Source organism: Talpa occidentalis, unplaced genomic scaffold, assembly GCF_014898055.3.
Source record: "Talpa occidentalis isolate TD23 unplaced genomic scaffold, MPIMG_talOcc4v2.1 talOcc4.13, whole genome shotgun sequence".
NCBI lineage: Eukaryota > Metazoa > Chordata > Mammalia > Eulipotyphla > Talpidae > Talpa > Talpa occidentalis.
Genome location: NW_023601322.1, coordinates 98,506,097 through 98,523,696, shown reverse-complemented (window position 1 = coordinate 98,523,696; position 17,600 = coordinate 98,506,097). Strand labels below are relative to the sequence as shown.

The window sequence follows — 17,600 nt, the reverse complement described above, 5'->3', positions numbered from 1 at the left end:
GCTGATTTATTTTGCCTTGAAAACGTCAGTGCTGCAAGTCATTCTATTGATTAAGATCTGCTTCCACTTTTATAAGTGTTTTGAAAGCTGATTAGAGATCATGTGAGATCCGGACTGAAAGAGTCATCTGGGAATTTTGTCAGGGGAAGAAAGAAGAAAAAGTGTAGTGAGGCCAAGAATAAGGTGGGTGTTCAAGGGTAAGATCCGAATATTCTGGTAATAGGATAATTTAGTCACATGAATACAAAGTATTGTACAACGGTGATCTTCTCTATCTTCAGTCTACATGTAATTGAGACAGTAATGTGATATTCTTGTAGTCACTCCTTTTTTTAGGATGTAGGATGCTTATCACAAAGAATTTAAGAATTTGTTGAGGAATTCTAATGCAGCTCTTGCATATGAATAGCAAGCTGAGTAATCTGATATCCTCATGATTATGGTAAAGATATTAAAATATAATAAGACTATTATAAATTACAAACAGAGGTAAATTATATGTAGAGAAAATATTCAGCTACATTATACTGATCTTTCATTGAAATTGTACCTACTATGACTATTCCATAATTCCAGACTGCTTACAGAGAGGTCATTAAACAATTACAACAGAAGCAGTAAAGACAATAGATGCAAAGCTAAGCATCTACTCAATTAATTTGCTGCTTTAAATAATTTCATCAGACACTGTTTAGTTTACTTTCAGATTTAGATTCTCTTCTCAACATAATTTGTTGAGAAGGTCACATAGGGCCTCCCCTGGTGGCGCAGCGGTTGAGCGCTGGGCTGCAAAGCTGCCTGCAGCCTCTGCGGCGCGGTTCAATCCCCGGCCACCGGCGAGGGTCCCACAGGGTGCGTAGACCTCTCCTGCCTCGTCCTCTGCTCCCCTCAGCAGTGTATTTAGTCCGTCTGCCAGTTCTGATCCCCGCTCTGGCTCTGGTGAATTCTCTCACCCTCCCGCGCTTCTGACTGTACTCAGGGCTTGTATAAATAAAAAAATCTTTAAAAAAAAAAAAAAAAAGGTCACGTAACTGTGCTTTTCTTTCTCCTTTATCATAAAAACAATTAAATTTATTGAAGAGCAGGTATGTAGTGATTGCATAAGTGTATCTAAACATAGGCACTAGGAAATAGGAGAAAATTACAAAATAAAACTTGAAAAACTACATAGAGTAAGGCATTTGTTAATATATATGCTTCAATGACTAAGACAGACATAGCATTTATATACCTGGAAAAACAGCAATTTTCAAGTTAACTGGCTTTATAAAATAGACTTCTGAGTTTCCTTAACTCTAGTAAAGGGATAAAAATACTTGTGTCAGAGATGGGTTTAGAGGCAATAAAATGTAGCTGAATACCCGGAAACTAAAATGTACTGTGGTATTAATTCAAAATTGTTTAAACTATATAAAGCAGTGTTGTTATTGAGGGCCTCCCCGGTGGCGCAGCAGTTGAGCGCTGGGTTGCGAAGCTGCCCGCAGCCTCTGCAGTGCCGGTTCGATCCCCGGCTGCTCCCCGGCCACCGGAGGAGGGTCCCACATGGCGCGCAGACCTCTCCTGCCGCCCGCTGCTCCCCTCAGCAGTGTACTTCGGTCCTTCTGCCTGCTCTGCTCCCCGCTCTGGCTCTGGTGAATTCTCTCACCCTCCCGCGCTTCTGACTGTACCCAGTGATTGTATAAATCAATCAATCAATCTTGTATAAATAAATAAATAAATAATCTTAAAAAAAAAAAAAAAGCAGTGTTGTTATTGAGATGAAGCTTTGTAACCTGGCATTTATATTTGACTTTCAAATGTATAAAAATGTATTTTAAAGATTTTATCTACATTAAACTCATTTAATCCATATTTAACGCATACTCTGTAAATTGAGGATAATTCAATAAACAGTTGCTTACTTCATGATAATAGTGTATATAAGCAGTTAACATGATATAAATAAAAATCTGAATTATTTCATAAAATCCTGGGCTAGTACATGTGTTCACAATCAAGAACATGAAAACTCTTGCGTATTCATGGCATGCATGCAACTAAGTTATCCCAGTGTCAGTAGATAAACATGGTGATCAAAGTTTAATAAAGAAATTCATTGTTGACCACACTCTGTTTCCAAAACACATTCATTTTAAAAAAAATCCATTTTTTTTCTATTCATCAGTTACATACCTTTATTTTTTTCCTTAAAAAAATTAGTTGTGGTCAGAATTTTCAAGCAGAGTCTTAGCTATTTAAGGAAAAGTAGATGAAAAAGATATTGGCACTAGATGAAATAACTCTTTTGGCAATTCTTTAGTAGTTTCGGGATGAAAATAGTATTAAAACCAAGAAGTAAAGGTCAAAGTGAAATCTTAAACTGAAATTACTGAGGTAAAAGCTGCCAGAAAGATTCCTTCTTTGGGAAGCCAGCCTCCCTCTGCTTTCCTACCGTTGCTATTTGTAGTGACAGTAGGACGGCTAGTTTAGCAGCTGGGTGCAACAGGATACCAGACATCTGACTAAGGACTGATACCCAACAAAAAGAAGACAACAATAATAAAAAAGTCAGTAGAAAAAATAAACAGACATTTCTCCAAAGAGGACATACAGACTGCAAACAAGCACATGAAAAAATGTTCACCATCACTGATCATCAGAAAAATGCAAATCAAGACCACAAGAAGATACCATCTCACACCTGTGCGAACGGCCCACAGTGAAAAGACCAGAAACAAGAAGAGCCGGCGAGGGCTGGGAGAAGAGGGAGGCCTCCTACACTGCTGGTGGGAATTGAGACTGGTCCAGCCCTTGTGGAAAGCAGTATAGAGGTTTCTCAATATATATATAATTAGGTAGCTGTTTTCCTCTACCTGTATGTCTAGAGGCAGAGACTGTAATTATTAAAATAGTTTGTGTTCACCTACTATCATATTTACAAGTGTTTTTAGTACATACAACTTGATCATGATGGGAAAATGTGGATGCCTTCATATATTTGGAAAAAAGAATCACAGAAGGTGCCAAGGAGTGAGAATTGCGAAGTCTTGCAAACATACCTAATTACAAAAAATATCTAGCTGCAAAATCTACTTTTAACATACATGAAATAAAATTGCAAAAAGTTCTATCATTAAAATATTACTTTTTACAACTTAGAGTCTAGTTTATTAATTTATTAAAATATAAAAAAAACTATACACATACTAGTTGAAATTCAACTTCATGGAAATAATGTGTTATATTAATATTGGGAAATCTGAAATATGTGAATTAAAGCTCCAAGTTTAGTAAACCATTCATAGAAAGCCCAAAGTTTAGAAATAATGACAGTATTGAAAAACCTGAATAGCATAGTTTTCAAAATTCTATTTCATTCATCAATTTACAATCAAAAAAATTGCACATTCTTATTCTGTTAACAACTCTCAGACTTTATTTTTTTAATTTTCTCTGTTTCTAGAATCCTCTTAGTATATAACAAGTTGTTACACAGACTGATATGAAAGTACAGAGAAAGAGGCAACTTGCTCCCTTGAGTAATACATCAAAACAATCTTCCTTACTAAAATCAAATACATATCTTTCTGAAATACTTGCATTAATACAATTAGATATTAGTAAACAGCTATGTTAAAAAGACATATAATAAGCAATATGTTATGGTATAGTTCTTTAGGAGTCTGTAAATGAAATCTGCAAATACATACCAGATCTGTCTTTGGAAGATCTGGACACTCAGTAGAGAAATAAGGAGTGGAACTTCTGCCTCCGCTGCTGTCAGAAGGTGGTTTTGGAGGCTGGGCATGCTGTCTGTAAGTAGCACTTTTAGGAGTCCAACAAAACAGGTTGATTGATTCTCGCACACAGCGTTCTATGTCAATTTCTAGACAGAATATTAATAAAAGTCAAACATAAATTGAATTGCCCTTAAAATCCTTCGTGTTACACCTATCTTGAGTTAAATGAAGAAGGTTTAAATTACGCTTCAGAAAGGGAGAGATTAAAATTACAATCACTTGATTAAAATCATAAAATAAGAAACATTTTTATAGTTTTCTTTCTTTTCTCAAATTTGAAATTTAAGCACCTTTGATAGAGTGATATACATAGGAAGGTTATTACAACTCCCAATTATTTTTGTGTGTTTTATTGGACTATAGATCTGTAGGAGCTCAACATTTCCTGTGGTGCGTGAGCAGCTCCTGCCTGGGGAATGTGGAGACCGCAGAGAGACAGCAGAAATATAAACTGTTGCCTTGGATGAAGGAGTTGAGCACAGAATAGCTTTTCTCTTGCAATACTCCTAAGATCAGTAAATGGCAGATACTTTCATTTCCTCTATAAAAATCTCAGTGTGTCAGCTCAGAGATACAAAGGAGAATAATATAAAATATGCTATAAATAAAAAAGGGATAAAATTCCCCTTTCTTTATTAAACGAGGCACTGTATCTAAGGAAAAGGAAACAGCCACTGAAGTCAAGTCAATGGGTTTAGATCTGTCTGCTTTTAAAAGGTAGAAAACCCTTGGAGAAGGGAAGGGGAATGGATAGTTAATGAGCATCTATTACGTGACAGGCATTGTGTACTTTCAATTAGCCCCATTAATTTTTACAATGATTCTTGCAGACAGGTTTCAAAATCATTCTTGTTTTGTTGAAGATGAAATTAAGACATAAGGGAGCTACGTGACTTAATATGTTACGTGTGCTCTTAGGAGCAGTGTCTGAAATTTCTAAAGGGTTATAAGGGGTCTTTCATTACATAATTCATTTAGATTTGGGATATGGCCAGCAGGTCTGGAAAGACCGGTTACTCAAATAAGCATTCCTTTATCTGCTTTTAGTGATGTTTGTCAGTTTTACAGCTGGTTATTTCCATGGCTATACAGAGGTCAGATTTCATCACTCCCTATTCCATTCCTAACATAAAATCTATGAAACAGAGTTAAGTTTTGAGATGTAGGTCTATTTATCTAAGCAATGGTCAATGTAGTGGAATATGTTTTTTAAAAAGCTCTATGCCATTATAAACTTGGTATTTCATACATAGAGGAACACAAACCAGCAGAAGAATCAAGTCTAAGCTCGTCTATTCTGCTTCAGAAGGAAGAGATATTTTCGATTTGTTTTAGAAAATATCAAATTAATAGCGTTAAGATAAACATTTTCAGTTAAAGAGGGAAAACCCTGCCTTCCTAAAAAAGTTTATCCACTTAACACTGTTTAATTTCCAAAGGAAAAGAATTTTGAGCCATAGGTTTTGCAGCTGGAGTGTTCAAATTGGTCTGACACACTGTCATCCAGGAGAAGCTTGAAGTCAAGTCAATGATCCAGATCAGAGGTGGTAGTCAAGTTCTTTAATCACTGTATCTGCTTCCAAAACAACCCACTAATACCATAAAAGGCTGACAATGATCTTGAGAATGTTCTGGCGTCCACCCCATTCCACCCTGATGATTGGTACTGGCAGATTTCCCATTCTCCATTCACTTGACCCGTGTCACCTCTCCATCTCAAAATCCCTCCTAAGCACTTCATCATAACCAAAATATTATGCTAAAGTATTTCACAAACTGTATGTTAAAATATGCAATAATTCTTAAAAAGTAATCTCTCTTCCTAGGGCCTGGCTGTCTTCTAGCTTGCACGAGAATTTTGATATATAAAGTTTTGGAAATAAAGCATGTGCCCTGGATTATGGTCTACCAGGTTGGACTCCAGGCTCTCTGTGGTACTTTGTGACTCTAAGAGAATAAATATCTCTAAATCTCAGTTTCTTTATTCACATCCATTATTATCATAGCTCTCAGATATATTTAACTATTTTCAAAATGATAAAACACATCTAATGTTCCCTTTGGGCGACAAAAGGTTGAGGGGCCATCTCTCCTGAAGTTCCCAGTTGTTTCTGGGAGGTAGGTGAGGAGTAAGTAGGGGGACAACAGGACACAAATAAGTGGTTTGTGTATCCAAACCATAACCACAAGACATAGCTTGCTTAAATGATTGAAGACAAGATGCTGAGATAATGTTTTATATTTAAGACAGGTTCAAATTTTTAAAAAGTCAAGTTCTTATTCACTGTTCACTGAGAAAGGGCTGACACATGTGGAAAGTAAAGAAATGGCCAACATTTCACCTTAGGGTTTGGTCTGACAGCAGGATTTGTCCCAATTCTAACTAAAATTGAGCTTCCTAGGACGTCAGAACTGAATTGCTGAAGCTACTAGGTTGAACCCTTTGAAACTAAGACATTCAATTGCTTCACCCACAAAAATCTGCTTTTCTAAACAAATAACACCTTCATTTGTATAGTAAAAAAAAAAAAAAAACAAAAACAATCAGGATTTGGTCCAAATGCCAGTTACTCACATAAAATCATGAGCAATTCAAAACTCACTTTGTCTCAGTTATTTTAAGAACAAAATGTAGGTAATAAAGCATTCTTCACAGTAACAGATAAGAGAGAAATACCATATAAGTATCATAATAGATGCTGACAAAAGGTGACAAAGTTCAATATCTATTCTTCACAGAAACTTAGTAAACTAGGAAAAGAGGGAAACTCCCTTATTCTGGTAGGGTAGTGTGGAGTCACATGTTAATTGCTCAATTACATGGTATCATTTTTACACTAATAAAAACTTTAGAACATTTGAATAAAGTCATTAATGTCCAAAACCATAAAGGAGATCTGAAACCTGTTAACCTACTCTCCTCAACAACTATTTTTTTTGACACAGAGAACTTATTTACAAAAAGAGTATGACAAATATTGATTTGTATTGATTCTATTGATTCTAGGTATTCTATTGATTGTAGATATTGGTATTGATACTATTGATTCTAGGTATTCTTATTTTTAATTTATGCTATATATATCTTTTTTTTAAGATTTATTTATTTATTTATATAAGCACTGGGTACAGTCAGAAGCACGGGAGGGTGAGAGAATTCACCAGAGCCAGAGTGGAGTACAGAACAGGCAGAGTGATGAAATACACTGCTGAGGGGAGCAGCGGGCGTGGCAGGAGAGGTCTGCTCACCATGTGGGACCCTCGCCGGCTGCCGGGGATCGAACCGGCACTGCAGAGTGTGTGGGCAGCTTCGCAGGCCAGCATTCAACCGCTGTGCCACCAGGGGAGGCCCCGATTCTAGGTATTCTAATTACTGTTCTATCATTATAAAAAACAGCCCAAAAATAATACAAAGGAACACTCACTGCTGAAACAGTGAGAAAAGTATAAAGTTGCTTACCTTACTGTAGGGTAAGGTAAAAGGTATCAGGCTTTTCTGCCCTCCTGCCATCAGGATAGATGACGGAACCCTGCGGTCCTGAATGCATGCCTGATGGCGGGCACCTGGAATAGGGTGTGGGCATAGGTAGATGGGATTCGACTGGGCTTTTGAGGGCGGTGTCACAGGGACGCCAGCAAAAGCCGAGAGAGAAGCAAGAGAAGCAGAAGCCGAGAGAAGGCCGGAGAGCCCAGAGTGAAGACCTGCTGGGGGCTGGGAGGCCTGCCAGCCTACTGGCCCCCCAGTGCCCCTGCCTGCCGTGTACCTGGTAATCCCAATAAAAACCTGCAAGACCACTGAGGACTTTGACTCCTCCTTTACCCAGTCTGCTGGATCATAGAATACCTGAACTGTGTCCAGTCCTGACCCTACACTTACCAACAGAAAAACAGGTACATGGGTAAAATATGAATATTAGGCAGCATTCTCTGCAAGGCAAACTGTAAGGACATTACTGGGACCTCTAGCACCACTGAATGTGTTGGGTGCAGTATATTACGGTGGGTAGCACCACGCCCACTCACCAATCCCTAGTTTGTTCTCACACCCCACCTTAGAGAAAGTACAGGAATGCACCCACATACCTAATGTCCCACTGGATTCCAAATTCTATCGATTCTATAGAGTAGTTCTGAGGGGGAAGCTGAATCCCCTCCTGAAAAATTAAGGCTCATAGGCACAAGTCAGTCATGTAACTTACTGGCACCAGGAGGTAATGCTGCATATAATTAAGAGTGTCAGCTACAGTTACGGGTATCATTTGGTCACCTTTAAATAATTATGCAAGAATGCTCTGGGCCAGTGGAAAGAAATTATAAACCAGTAATAATATTAATTATTAATTATACACATACATATATACACAAACACTCGTGTATATATACACCCATTCCTAGTAAGAAGTCAACATATATTTGTTGACTGACTAAATGAATAAATTAAAAAAAAATAATCTGGGTTATGAGGCCTAAGGGGAAAGGCTGATCCATTGTCACTGGGTGCCTACTTTAGTCAACTCTGCCTTTCAAATCCATGATACTTGCATGTAGCTACTGGCACTTTTCCTAAGCATCTATCATCTCTGTTGCTTAATGCCTACAATGAAGTGAGAAATAAATAGGAAATGCAATGAGCGTGACAGACATATGGATATTTAAGCTGTTTTCTATTCTTAACATAATTGTCTTTATAATCTGGCAGCTGAGTAGGTAGCTACTATGAGGCAAAGCAGCTGGTGTTGATAATGGATCAGAGCAGTGCTTGGATGATTTAGCACCAGCTCAGTAGCTGATGGCATTTTCTCTCTTTTTTTTTTTTACACTGAGTAGTGAATCCGAAACAAAACAGAAGTCTGATTTTTTTTGGCAACTAGAACCTTCAAGTTCAATAAGCATTCTTCATATGACTGATAATAATTTGTACTGAAGGATTTAACTGGTTTAAATTTTCAAGGTAGTTAAATGTAGTTTCTTGTAATTAAGGGAAATTCTAGTTATTTTTTCAATATTACATAACATTAAACATCCAGCCTATAAGCACACTGGCATAGTATTCTTCTTTTTCTCTAATCTACTCCCAGTTTGTCTTTTGTTCTATTTGCTTTACCTCACACACTCCCTGCACACAGAGAAGCCAAGTGGTAAGAAGTTATTTTCTGTTCCACTGAAGATCACCACTTAAGATAAGCAGCCCCTGAGGACACTTTCATTTGTGGGTAGAGACAGGGTTAGATAGAAGAGGGACTAGAGTGGGCCCTTAGAGTTACATTGTTATTAAACACAAACACACTGGCCAGTATTGCTAAAATGTTAGCAAATTAAGAGCGTTACATTTTGGACTTTCCTTCCTTCCTTACATTCTCCATCAGCACATCTGCCAGGAAGTTTTAAACACAGTTTCTGACTTAAAGGTTTTCCAGGTTGATTACATTTAATATGCTTTGAAGGTGCAAAGTTCTCTGCCTATTTTTTTTTTTAAATTTCTTTTTCTTTTTCTTTTTTTAAAGATTTATTTATTTATTTATAACTGGGTACAGTCAGAAGCACGAAAGGGTGAGAGAATTCCCCAGAGTGGGGAGCAGAACAGACAGAGTGAGGAAGTACACTGCTGAGGGGAGCAGCTGGCAGCAGGAGAGGTCTGCACGCCACGTGGTACCCTCCCCGGTGGCCGCGATCGAACCGGCGCTGCAGAGGCTGCGGGCAGCTTTGCAGCCCCGTGCTCAACCGCTGCACCCCCAGGGAGGCCCTGCCTATTTTTTTTTAAAGATTTATTTATTTATTTATACAAGCACTGGGTACAGTCAGAAACGCAGGAGGGTGAGAGGATTCACCAGAGCCAGAGTGGGGAGCAGAGCAGGCAGAAGGACCGAAGCACACTGCTGAGGGGAGCAGCAGGAGAGGTCTGTGTGCCAGGTGGGACCCTCGCCCCGTGGCTGGGGATCGAACCGGCACTGCAGAGGCTGCGGGCAGCTTCGCAACCCAGCGCTCAACCGCCCTGCCACCGGGGAGGCCCTCTTTGCCTATTTTAAATGTTATGAAATCTGAGTTACATACAAACACTCAGTAGTAAAATAAACATCAACAAATCATCACTGGTGTCTTGATAGAAAATATGTTTAACAGCAACTGATCTAATTAAACTGTAAGACTAGGGTCCCTGGCAGCACAAGGGGCTAATCACAGCACTATGACGCTATCTCCAACCTCTGCAGCATGAGTTCGATCCCCAGCCTTCCAGCGAGCTATCCACATGGCACAGCAGACCTCTCTGTCTTAAACCACTGCTCCCCTCAGCAGTGTATTTCAGTGGATCTGCCTGTTCTTTTCCCTACTCTGTCTCTGGTAAATCCACTCAGCCTGTACCCCAGTTCTTGTATGCATAAATAAATAAATCCTTAAAAAAACAATAAGACTAATTTTAGACTTATCAAAAAAAATTTTCAAAAAGCAGAAACCCTTGTCAATCCCACAAGAAGCTCTCCTATAGAGAAGAGCCTTCCCATTAGCTTCTTGAAGCTTGGGACCAGGTTTAAGCTGCACTAGCACTAGCTACTGTTTTTTTCAAGTGAATTAAAATCGTGATCAACCCAACTTTATTTTTCATTACAGTTCCCACACAAAGGAAATTTTCCCTTTCAGCTTACAAACAAGTTATATATTGCAATATTAGTGGTATACTTTAAAAGCAACAACTCCATCAGTGTTAGGAGAATTCTTCCTGCATTCTAGAATCAACTCATAATTTGACTCTTTTCCAGTTATTCTGCTTGCTTTGTGTTTTTCATGAACATTTATTTTCAGCTTGTAAGTCATGTATTCTAACATGTTTTCAAAGTTTTCCATTTTCCAAATATAATATGTAGTATTTGAAAATAAATTTTTAGTTTTTATTTCAGTGATTATATAATCATATCAACAAAAGTAATTACTCTTATATATTCTTTTTTTTTTTAAGATTTATTTATTTATTTATTTATAGAGGCATGTTTTATTTATTTGCTTGTTTGTTTTGTTTATACATGCACTGGGTACAGTCAGAAGCACAGGAGGGTGAGAGAATTCACCAGAGCCAGAGCGGGGAGCAGAGCAGGCAGAAGGACCGAAGTACACTGCTGAGGGGAGCAGCGGGCGGCAGGAGAGGTCTGCGCGCCATGTGGGACCCTCCTCCGGTGGTAGGGGAGCAGCAGGGGATCGAACCGGCGCCGCAGAGGCCGCGGGCAGCTTCGCAACCCAACGCTCAACTGCTGCGCCACCGGGGAGGCCCTCTTATATATTCTTAACCAGTTTTAAACTCATAAGAATTTAATATTCCATCTAAAAATTAATGTCATTATGTAATTTTTTACAGGTATGGTGGTGAGAGGGGATCAGTGCTAAAACTGCCACATTTAATTTCCATTATGATTGTCCTTTTGTGACTGGCCAAAGTTGCATTTAGAGATAAACATGCATTAATATTATGTGCATAAGCAGAAAAGGTGAATACTAATGGGTTCTCAGCTTCAGGCAAAATGAGTATCAAATCTTACTACCTTGATGATATGAAACCTGCAGTGAACAATCATGTTTCATTAAGTTGCTCTACTCCTCACCAAATGAGCTCTCTATCCTGTCCTCTACATGCTCAACGAATGAATGATGGATGATGACTGGAGGCACTTGTCCTTTCTTTGCTGTGATAGAGTTCCTTGAAGGGAATGCAGGGACAGGGATGCTCGACAAATATCAACGTGGCCTTCATATTTTGGTACCTGATGTTATTGACAAGGATACTTTTTATTCTTTCAAAAACACTGAAAATAAAGAATATACCTAGACAAAGACATATTTTCAAAAATCCCCAATGCAGCCTACGAGATCCTGCATGAGCACTGTGTCTATCTCTCCTTGGTCTTTGCTTCCAGCCACTTTCCCTTTTGCTCGATGCACTCCACTCCAATTCCTTGAATGCTCTGGGGTGTTTGAGCATTTCTCTCCTTTATCTAGAAGATTCTCCCCTCTCTCCACTTGCGACTCCACAGTGTCACTAATTTCAGATATTTCCTTAAACATAGCTTACAGAGGGAAGGGCTTCTAACTCCCCAGACCTGATAGTGTCTGTTATAAACACCTAGAATTTTCTATAGCATTCATCTCCATTAAACCATTTCTCTAATAAGGTCACAAAGTAGCAGCCTACTGGCAAGAACCTGCTAAACTTGGCTCAGCTTTTGTAGTTTTAAAAAATCTGAACCACTGCTTACAACCGGGAGATTACACATAAATATTTTGGTAACCCTGGTTCATTTGTATTTATCCCTAAGTGAAAGCAAGAAACTCATCACTGAAAACCCAAAACACATCTCACTGCTCTTCTTGCCCACTTTCTACTTTACTTTCTCATCCTCATTCATTTCTAATTCCATCTTAGTGATAGCCAGAAAAACTATGAGAAAAGGTTTTAAAGAGTTGGTCTATTTTAGTACTTTGCTATTTTTCTGAGTTTTTATAACGTGATTCTTAATTGTTTCAGTATCAACATATTTGGATGCAATTTGAAGATAAAAATGGTCTCCACTGCTTATTATAGATCTGGCAGCCTGGCATATAGCTATGCTGCTCAAAAATATATATTGATTTCATGAAATATTACATGCTGTGCTAAATACTGAGAAAGATTGCATTACCAAGGTGATTTAAGTCAGAAGTGATGAATACCTTTTCCAAGCTTCTTAACACACTAATGCAGTATTTTCAGGAAGCAATAAAGTGCTCCCTAATAAGTATTTTCCATGTGTGGAAAATCCTATGTAAATTACGTAGGTAATACTAAAATGAAATCTTTCCAAATTTTATTTAAAACTCTTCCTTTCAATTAAGGTTCTGTAATAAAATATATATATCATGTTACAAAGTTTTTTTTTTAGCCAAATCTAATTTCTTCCTGAAAACATGATTTGAAATTTTTCATACGGCAAAGTTCCTTCACTATACTTAGTATTTCCTTCTGAAATATTATATATATATGTGTGTTTACAAACACACACACACATACACACACACACATTTCTTTCCCTTAATGTTAAAATTTTAACTATTCTAATCTCGGAGAATAAATTAAGTATTCTTCCACACAGATTGCCAGATTTCTATAGGTTCTCTGTGAAAAATTTCTTTTCTGCTTCTAAATATTCTTACCTTCTTAGAAACCCCTAAGACACATTTGTAATTATCTGACAGATATAGGTATGCTGTCTAGAATTTATTTCAACCATATATAATGACACAGACATTGAATTTTCAATTGCACAAAAGGGATGTATCAACAAAACAAAGAAAAAAAAGCATTAGTAAATAATCAGAACAACTTAATTAAATCAAGCCAACTGAGCAGATGGATAAATTCATTGTTTAAAGTATCTGTGGACAGTACTAGGATGGAAACACTACCCAGTTGGTAATCTTTTGAATAAAATAGTCTTTCATTTTATTTTCCCCAGTGGTTTTTCTAGTTATTTCTTTCTACAAAAAGTTCCGGTAGCTTAGTGGTTAAGGTCGTGGAATGCAGAGCCAGATCAGGTTTAGATCATGGTGTCTCCAGTTACAACTGTGTGACATCAGGGAACACCAAAAAAAAAAAAAAAAAAAAAAAAAAAAAGATAACTTGATTTCCATAAAGAATCTCCCAGAGAAAACTATTATTTGTTCATATAAGAAATATTTTACTGGGCCTCCCCGGTGGCACAGCAGTTGAGTGCTGGGTTGCGACGCTGCCCGCGGCCTCTGCAGCAACGGTTCGTTCCCCGGCTGCTCCCCGGCCGCCCCAGGAGGGTCCCACATGGCGCGCAGACCTCTCCTGCCGCCCGCTGCTCCCCTCAGCAGTGTACTTCGGTCCTTCTGCCTGCTCTGCTCCCTGCTCTGACTCTGGTGAATTCTCTCACCCTCCCGCACTTATGACTGTACCCAGTGCTTGTATAAATAAATAAATGAATAAATCTTTAAAAAAAAAAAAAAAAAGAAATATTTTACTTTCGGGCCTCCCTGGTGGCACAGTGGTTGAGCACTGGGTTGTGAAGCTGCCCACAGCCTCTGCAGCGCCAGTTCGAATCCCGGCCACTGGGTGAGGGTCCCATATGGGGTGCAGGAGGGTCCCTCCTGCTGCCTGCTGCTCCCCTCAGCAGTATACTTCGTCAGTCTGCCTGCTCTGCTCTCCTCTCTGACTCTGGTGAATTCTCTCACCCTCCCGCGCTTATGACTGTACCCAGTGCTTGTATAAATAAATAAATAAATAAATCTTTAAAAAAAAAAAAAGAAATATTTTACTTTAATTAAAGTTTGATAAATTAGGTGGAGATACCTTTAATTTGGAGACAAATAGAGAGGAGAAGTTTTAAATAAATCAAAGGATTTTTGTTATTATTTTCTTAGAAAGGATGATGATTTTCAACAACAGAGAGATGGCAGTGCTCCAGGCATAGATCACTCACTAAAAACAGAAATTGGAGTTGGCACCAAGTTTCTTATTCCCCTTGAGAATGCTTACTAAGTACATCATCTTAGGGTACCTTTCTTTTGATCTTTGTTTTCAGGTAAATTTACCTCTTGGATATATTTAAGTGCATTTATTATCAGCACTCACTTGTGCCTGCCTGAAAATATGGAGACCAGCCATAAACACAGCATAAGGAATACAGCCAGGGAATGCTGTGAACAAAGTACAGTTTTGTATTTGCAACACATTTTGGTTTCTGCAAAAATGTTAGTTTCATCTTTTTAGCCATCGTCAAACCATAGTCAAGCAGAGAACACAGCTGCATTACACATGTGCACACTTGCACACTGATCTAGACATGTCACTTGTGAATAGCTTAGCTTACTAACCTACATTGCACTGTGCATTTACTTGCGGTGGATTTGTCCTCCCAGAGGACACTGCTTCCTCTCCTCAAACTGCCAGATTGTTAGCAAGCAAGTATGGATAGAAGAGAGGAAAGTTTCTAGTGATTTGCATCTCTGGATAGAGATTCTCAAACACCTTCCCAAGTGGCTTCTATTTACTGTCTATCAGCTTAAGATAAATAAGCCTATCCCAAGCAAAAAGATGTAAATGTCATTTCCCAGCTCTTTTATCCTCTTGGTGGCATTGTTGACATGAAAGTTAACTGCACTGAGCTAGTATGACCCACTTTTGTATGTCGAATATGGTGACAGCAGAAGAAACAGGATACAAGGGAAAGAATTCAGAGAGGAGCGAAGAGGCTGAAGCAAGAGGTTCCAAAGTCTTGGATGATTATGCTTGCAAACTGTTAGACGAATGTCTCGCTATGTAATAATTAAATTTCACTGAATGACTCCATTTATTTATGTCCATACCTGGTAAATCAGAGAAGAGAAGAATGCACTCATTAAAGCCATTAGCCAAAAGCCGGTCCCGTAGCTGCTGAAGAATTGCCACTCCAATGCAGAAAGGGAAAGAGGAATTCCCAAGTAGCAAGGTATCCCAGAGGTGAAAGATTTTGTGCAAGGGAAATACATCTGCAAAATGATAAAATATTAATTATAATTAAAAAACAAAATAACATAAAGCAATAACCAACTGCTTTACTGACATATGATGATTACATTATGGTAAAAACTACTGTCTAAGGACAAATACACTAAACTGTTTTTTAAACTGTCTATTTGGATGTGTAGATTGATTGCTTCCTAAGTTACCTTAAAAGAATTGATAAGCATATTGGTCAAACAGGTGACATTTTCTATCTTCTATTCTCAACCTTGATATACAGTTGTTCTACTCACTGCATTTCTTCCTAGAACTTTTCAGTTACATTATTCTCATAAGCTACATTATTCTCAATAGATGAACTGCAATATTGTTTTGGATTTAGTATTATTTCATTATGTACCTTAAATAAATGCTATATTAAATGCCTATAAAAATCAATTAGCAATTTTGTATTTTTTGCAACTTTCTCTTTCATTTAACAATACTGTGGCCATCTTTCCAAGTCAGTGTACACAGATCTACTCTGAACATGACACTCCATTTATCAGATCATGATCATGTTCAAGCAAGATGTCCACTGTACTAACATTTGACACTGATTAAAGTATCACACTTTCATGTAATCTGATTGCTTTGTGGAGGAATTCTAGCTTAGGGAATAACAAAACTTAGTTATCAGACAATCTCTAAAAGTTAAGACTGATTTGGTTATAAATGTTGCTTTGCAAAATTTCTTGTAAATACTAGAAATACAAAAACATAAGAAATACAAAATTTCTTGTAAATAATGTTAATTTAGCAGCAGAAGGCAGAGATTTGATGAATGTCACTACATCTAAGACTGCTTCCATCATACACATTTAAAAAAAAAAAACACTCATCAGTCAGACAAGTACTGATAAATTATTTTTTACCCAACTCCATTATATTAGAATTATATAAGGTGCATATGTAATGAAATCTGCTTTATATTAATGTAAATATATTAATATAAATATATTAATATAAATATAACCAACTGGGGAAAAGGAGCTGCTATTTTGTTTGCACAATATTAAAAGAAAAAGGAAAATGATACTTACGAGTGAACATAGTGAGAAACCAAGGGATGGCATAGAGCTAGGAGTAGAAAAAGGGGTAGACGGGTTGGGTAAAGAGAAAAGAAAAGAGATGGTCAGAATAACTGCCAATACACTGAATAGTAAAAATATGTTCTATGTGTTGGTCTACCCCACTGATTAAAATGAAAGACAATGTAGATAGTTACATTATCACAAATATTCAAATAAATGTCTATTACAAATGCTACAGATGACCCTTTTGCTAAGGATTATTTCACAGATGTTTTCATTCCACTGAAGTATATACTCAACACCCATTCCTAATCCAAACACAATACTTGCTACTAATTTCCAGGGTGTACTTTTCAGTTCATACAAGAATATCCCTGAAATTTTATTTGTCCTCATAAATGTGGAGTTATCCTTATCCTTTGAAAACCAATCAGCAGGTACTTGAAAAAATATCATAAAAAGGTGTTATGAAGCATATGCTTTCTGCTACCACTTTCTAAATTAAGAGGAATATTCATATGAGACCAAAAGTGACATGATCTAGGAATGCAATAGCTTGATTCTTTAGCTGAGTGACAAATTTATTTTCCTAAATTTACTGTTTAGGAATGAAAACACACATACTTTCAATTAATTTCTTGAGAGTTTGAAAATTTTAAATCATTCTTAACTTCTAAAGGTAGAATAAAATCTCCTTTATCAATAGGAAGCAAAAACCAACAACAATTCATTAAAACATCTGAAAAAGCTCTAACTTTATTTTACTTCATACTATTGGTGTAAAAGTATTTTGAGTAATATGATTCTTCTTATTCATGAGCATGAATACCTTCCCTTCTCCTATGTCATCATCTAAATCCTTAACAAGGGGGGGCGGAGCAACATGGCGGCGAGGAGACGCTGCGAGTAAGATCTCCCATTAAAAAAAGTTAATAGGGAGGAAAAGCGGCAGGTCCCAGTGAGAACCGGGACACGGAAGATAAACGGGGGACGCCAGTAAACTGCCCGAAGAAGAAAGTGGCCATAAAAGAGGACCAGAAGGGAGGGAAGCGCAGAACCCTGCTCCCCTCCCCCGCCCACAGAGGCAGCACTCTCCGACCGGCAGAGAGGAGGGAAACAACAAACTAAAACGACCCACAAGAACAAACGACGCAGCAAGCGGGACTGTGAGTGGAAAGGAACTATTTCAGCCACCACACCCCGTGAACGGGAGCTGTGGAGAACCCCGCAGGATCCGCCGCGGAGGTGAGCAAACGGCTCCGG

General features: G+C 37.9%; 1 protein-coding gene across 3 annotated transcripts in view; it reads right to left on the bottom strand.

The window, feature by feature from the left end:
• The window catches only part of TBCK (TBC1 domain containing kinase), a 147,795-nt gene that overhangs the window by 47,023 nt on the left and 83,172 nt on the right, over nt 1–17,600 (bottom strand). For all 3 annotated transcript variants that reach the window (XR_008551562.1, XM_037509583.2, XM_037509584.2), the window contains exons 21-23: nt 16,347–16,383; nt 15,129–15,290; nt 3,690–3,865 (exon numbers count right to left, since the gene is read on the bottom strand). Coding sequence is in view for 2 of the 3 variants with exons in the window: in XM_037509583.2 (XP_037365480.1) it covers nt 3,690–3,865; nt 15,129–15,290; nt 16,347–16,383 (375 nt within the window). In the remaining variant the exon portion in view is untranslated. The remainder of the gene's footprint in view (nt 1–3,689; nt 3,866–15,128; nt 15,291–16,346; nt 16,384–17,600) is intronic.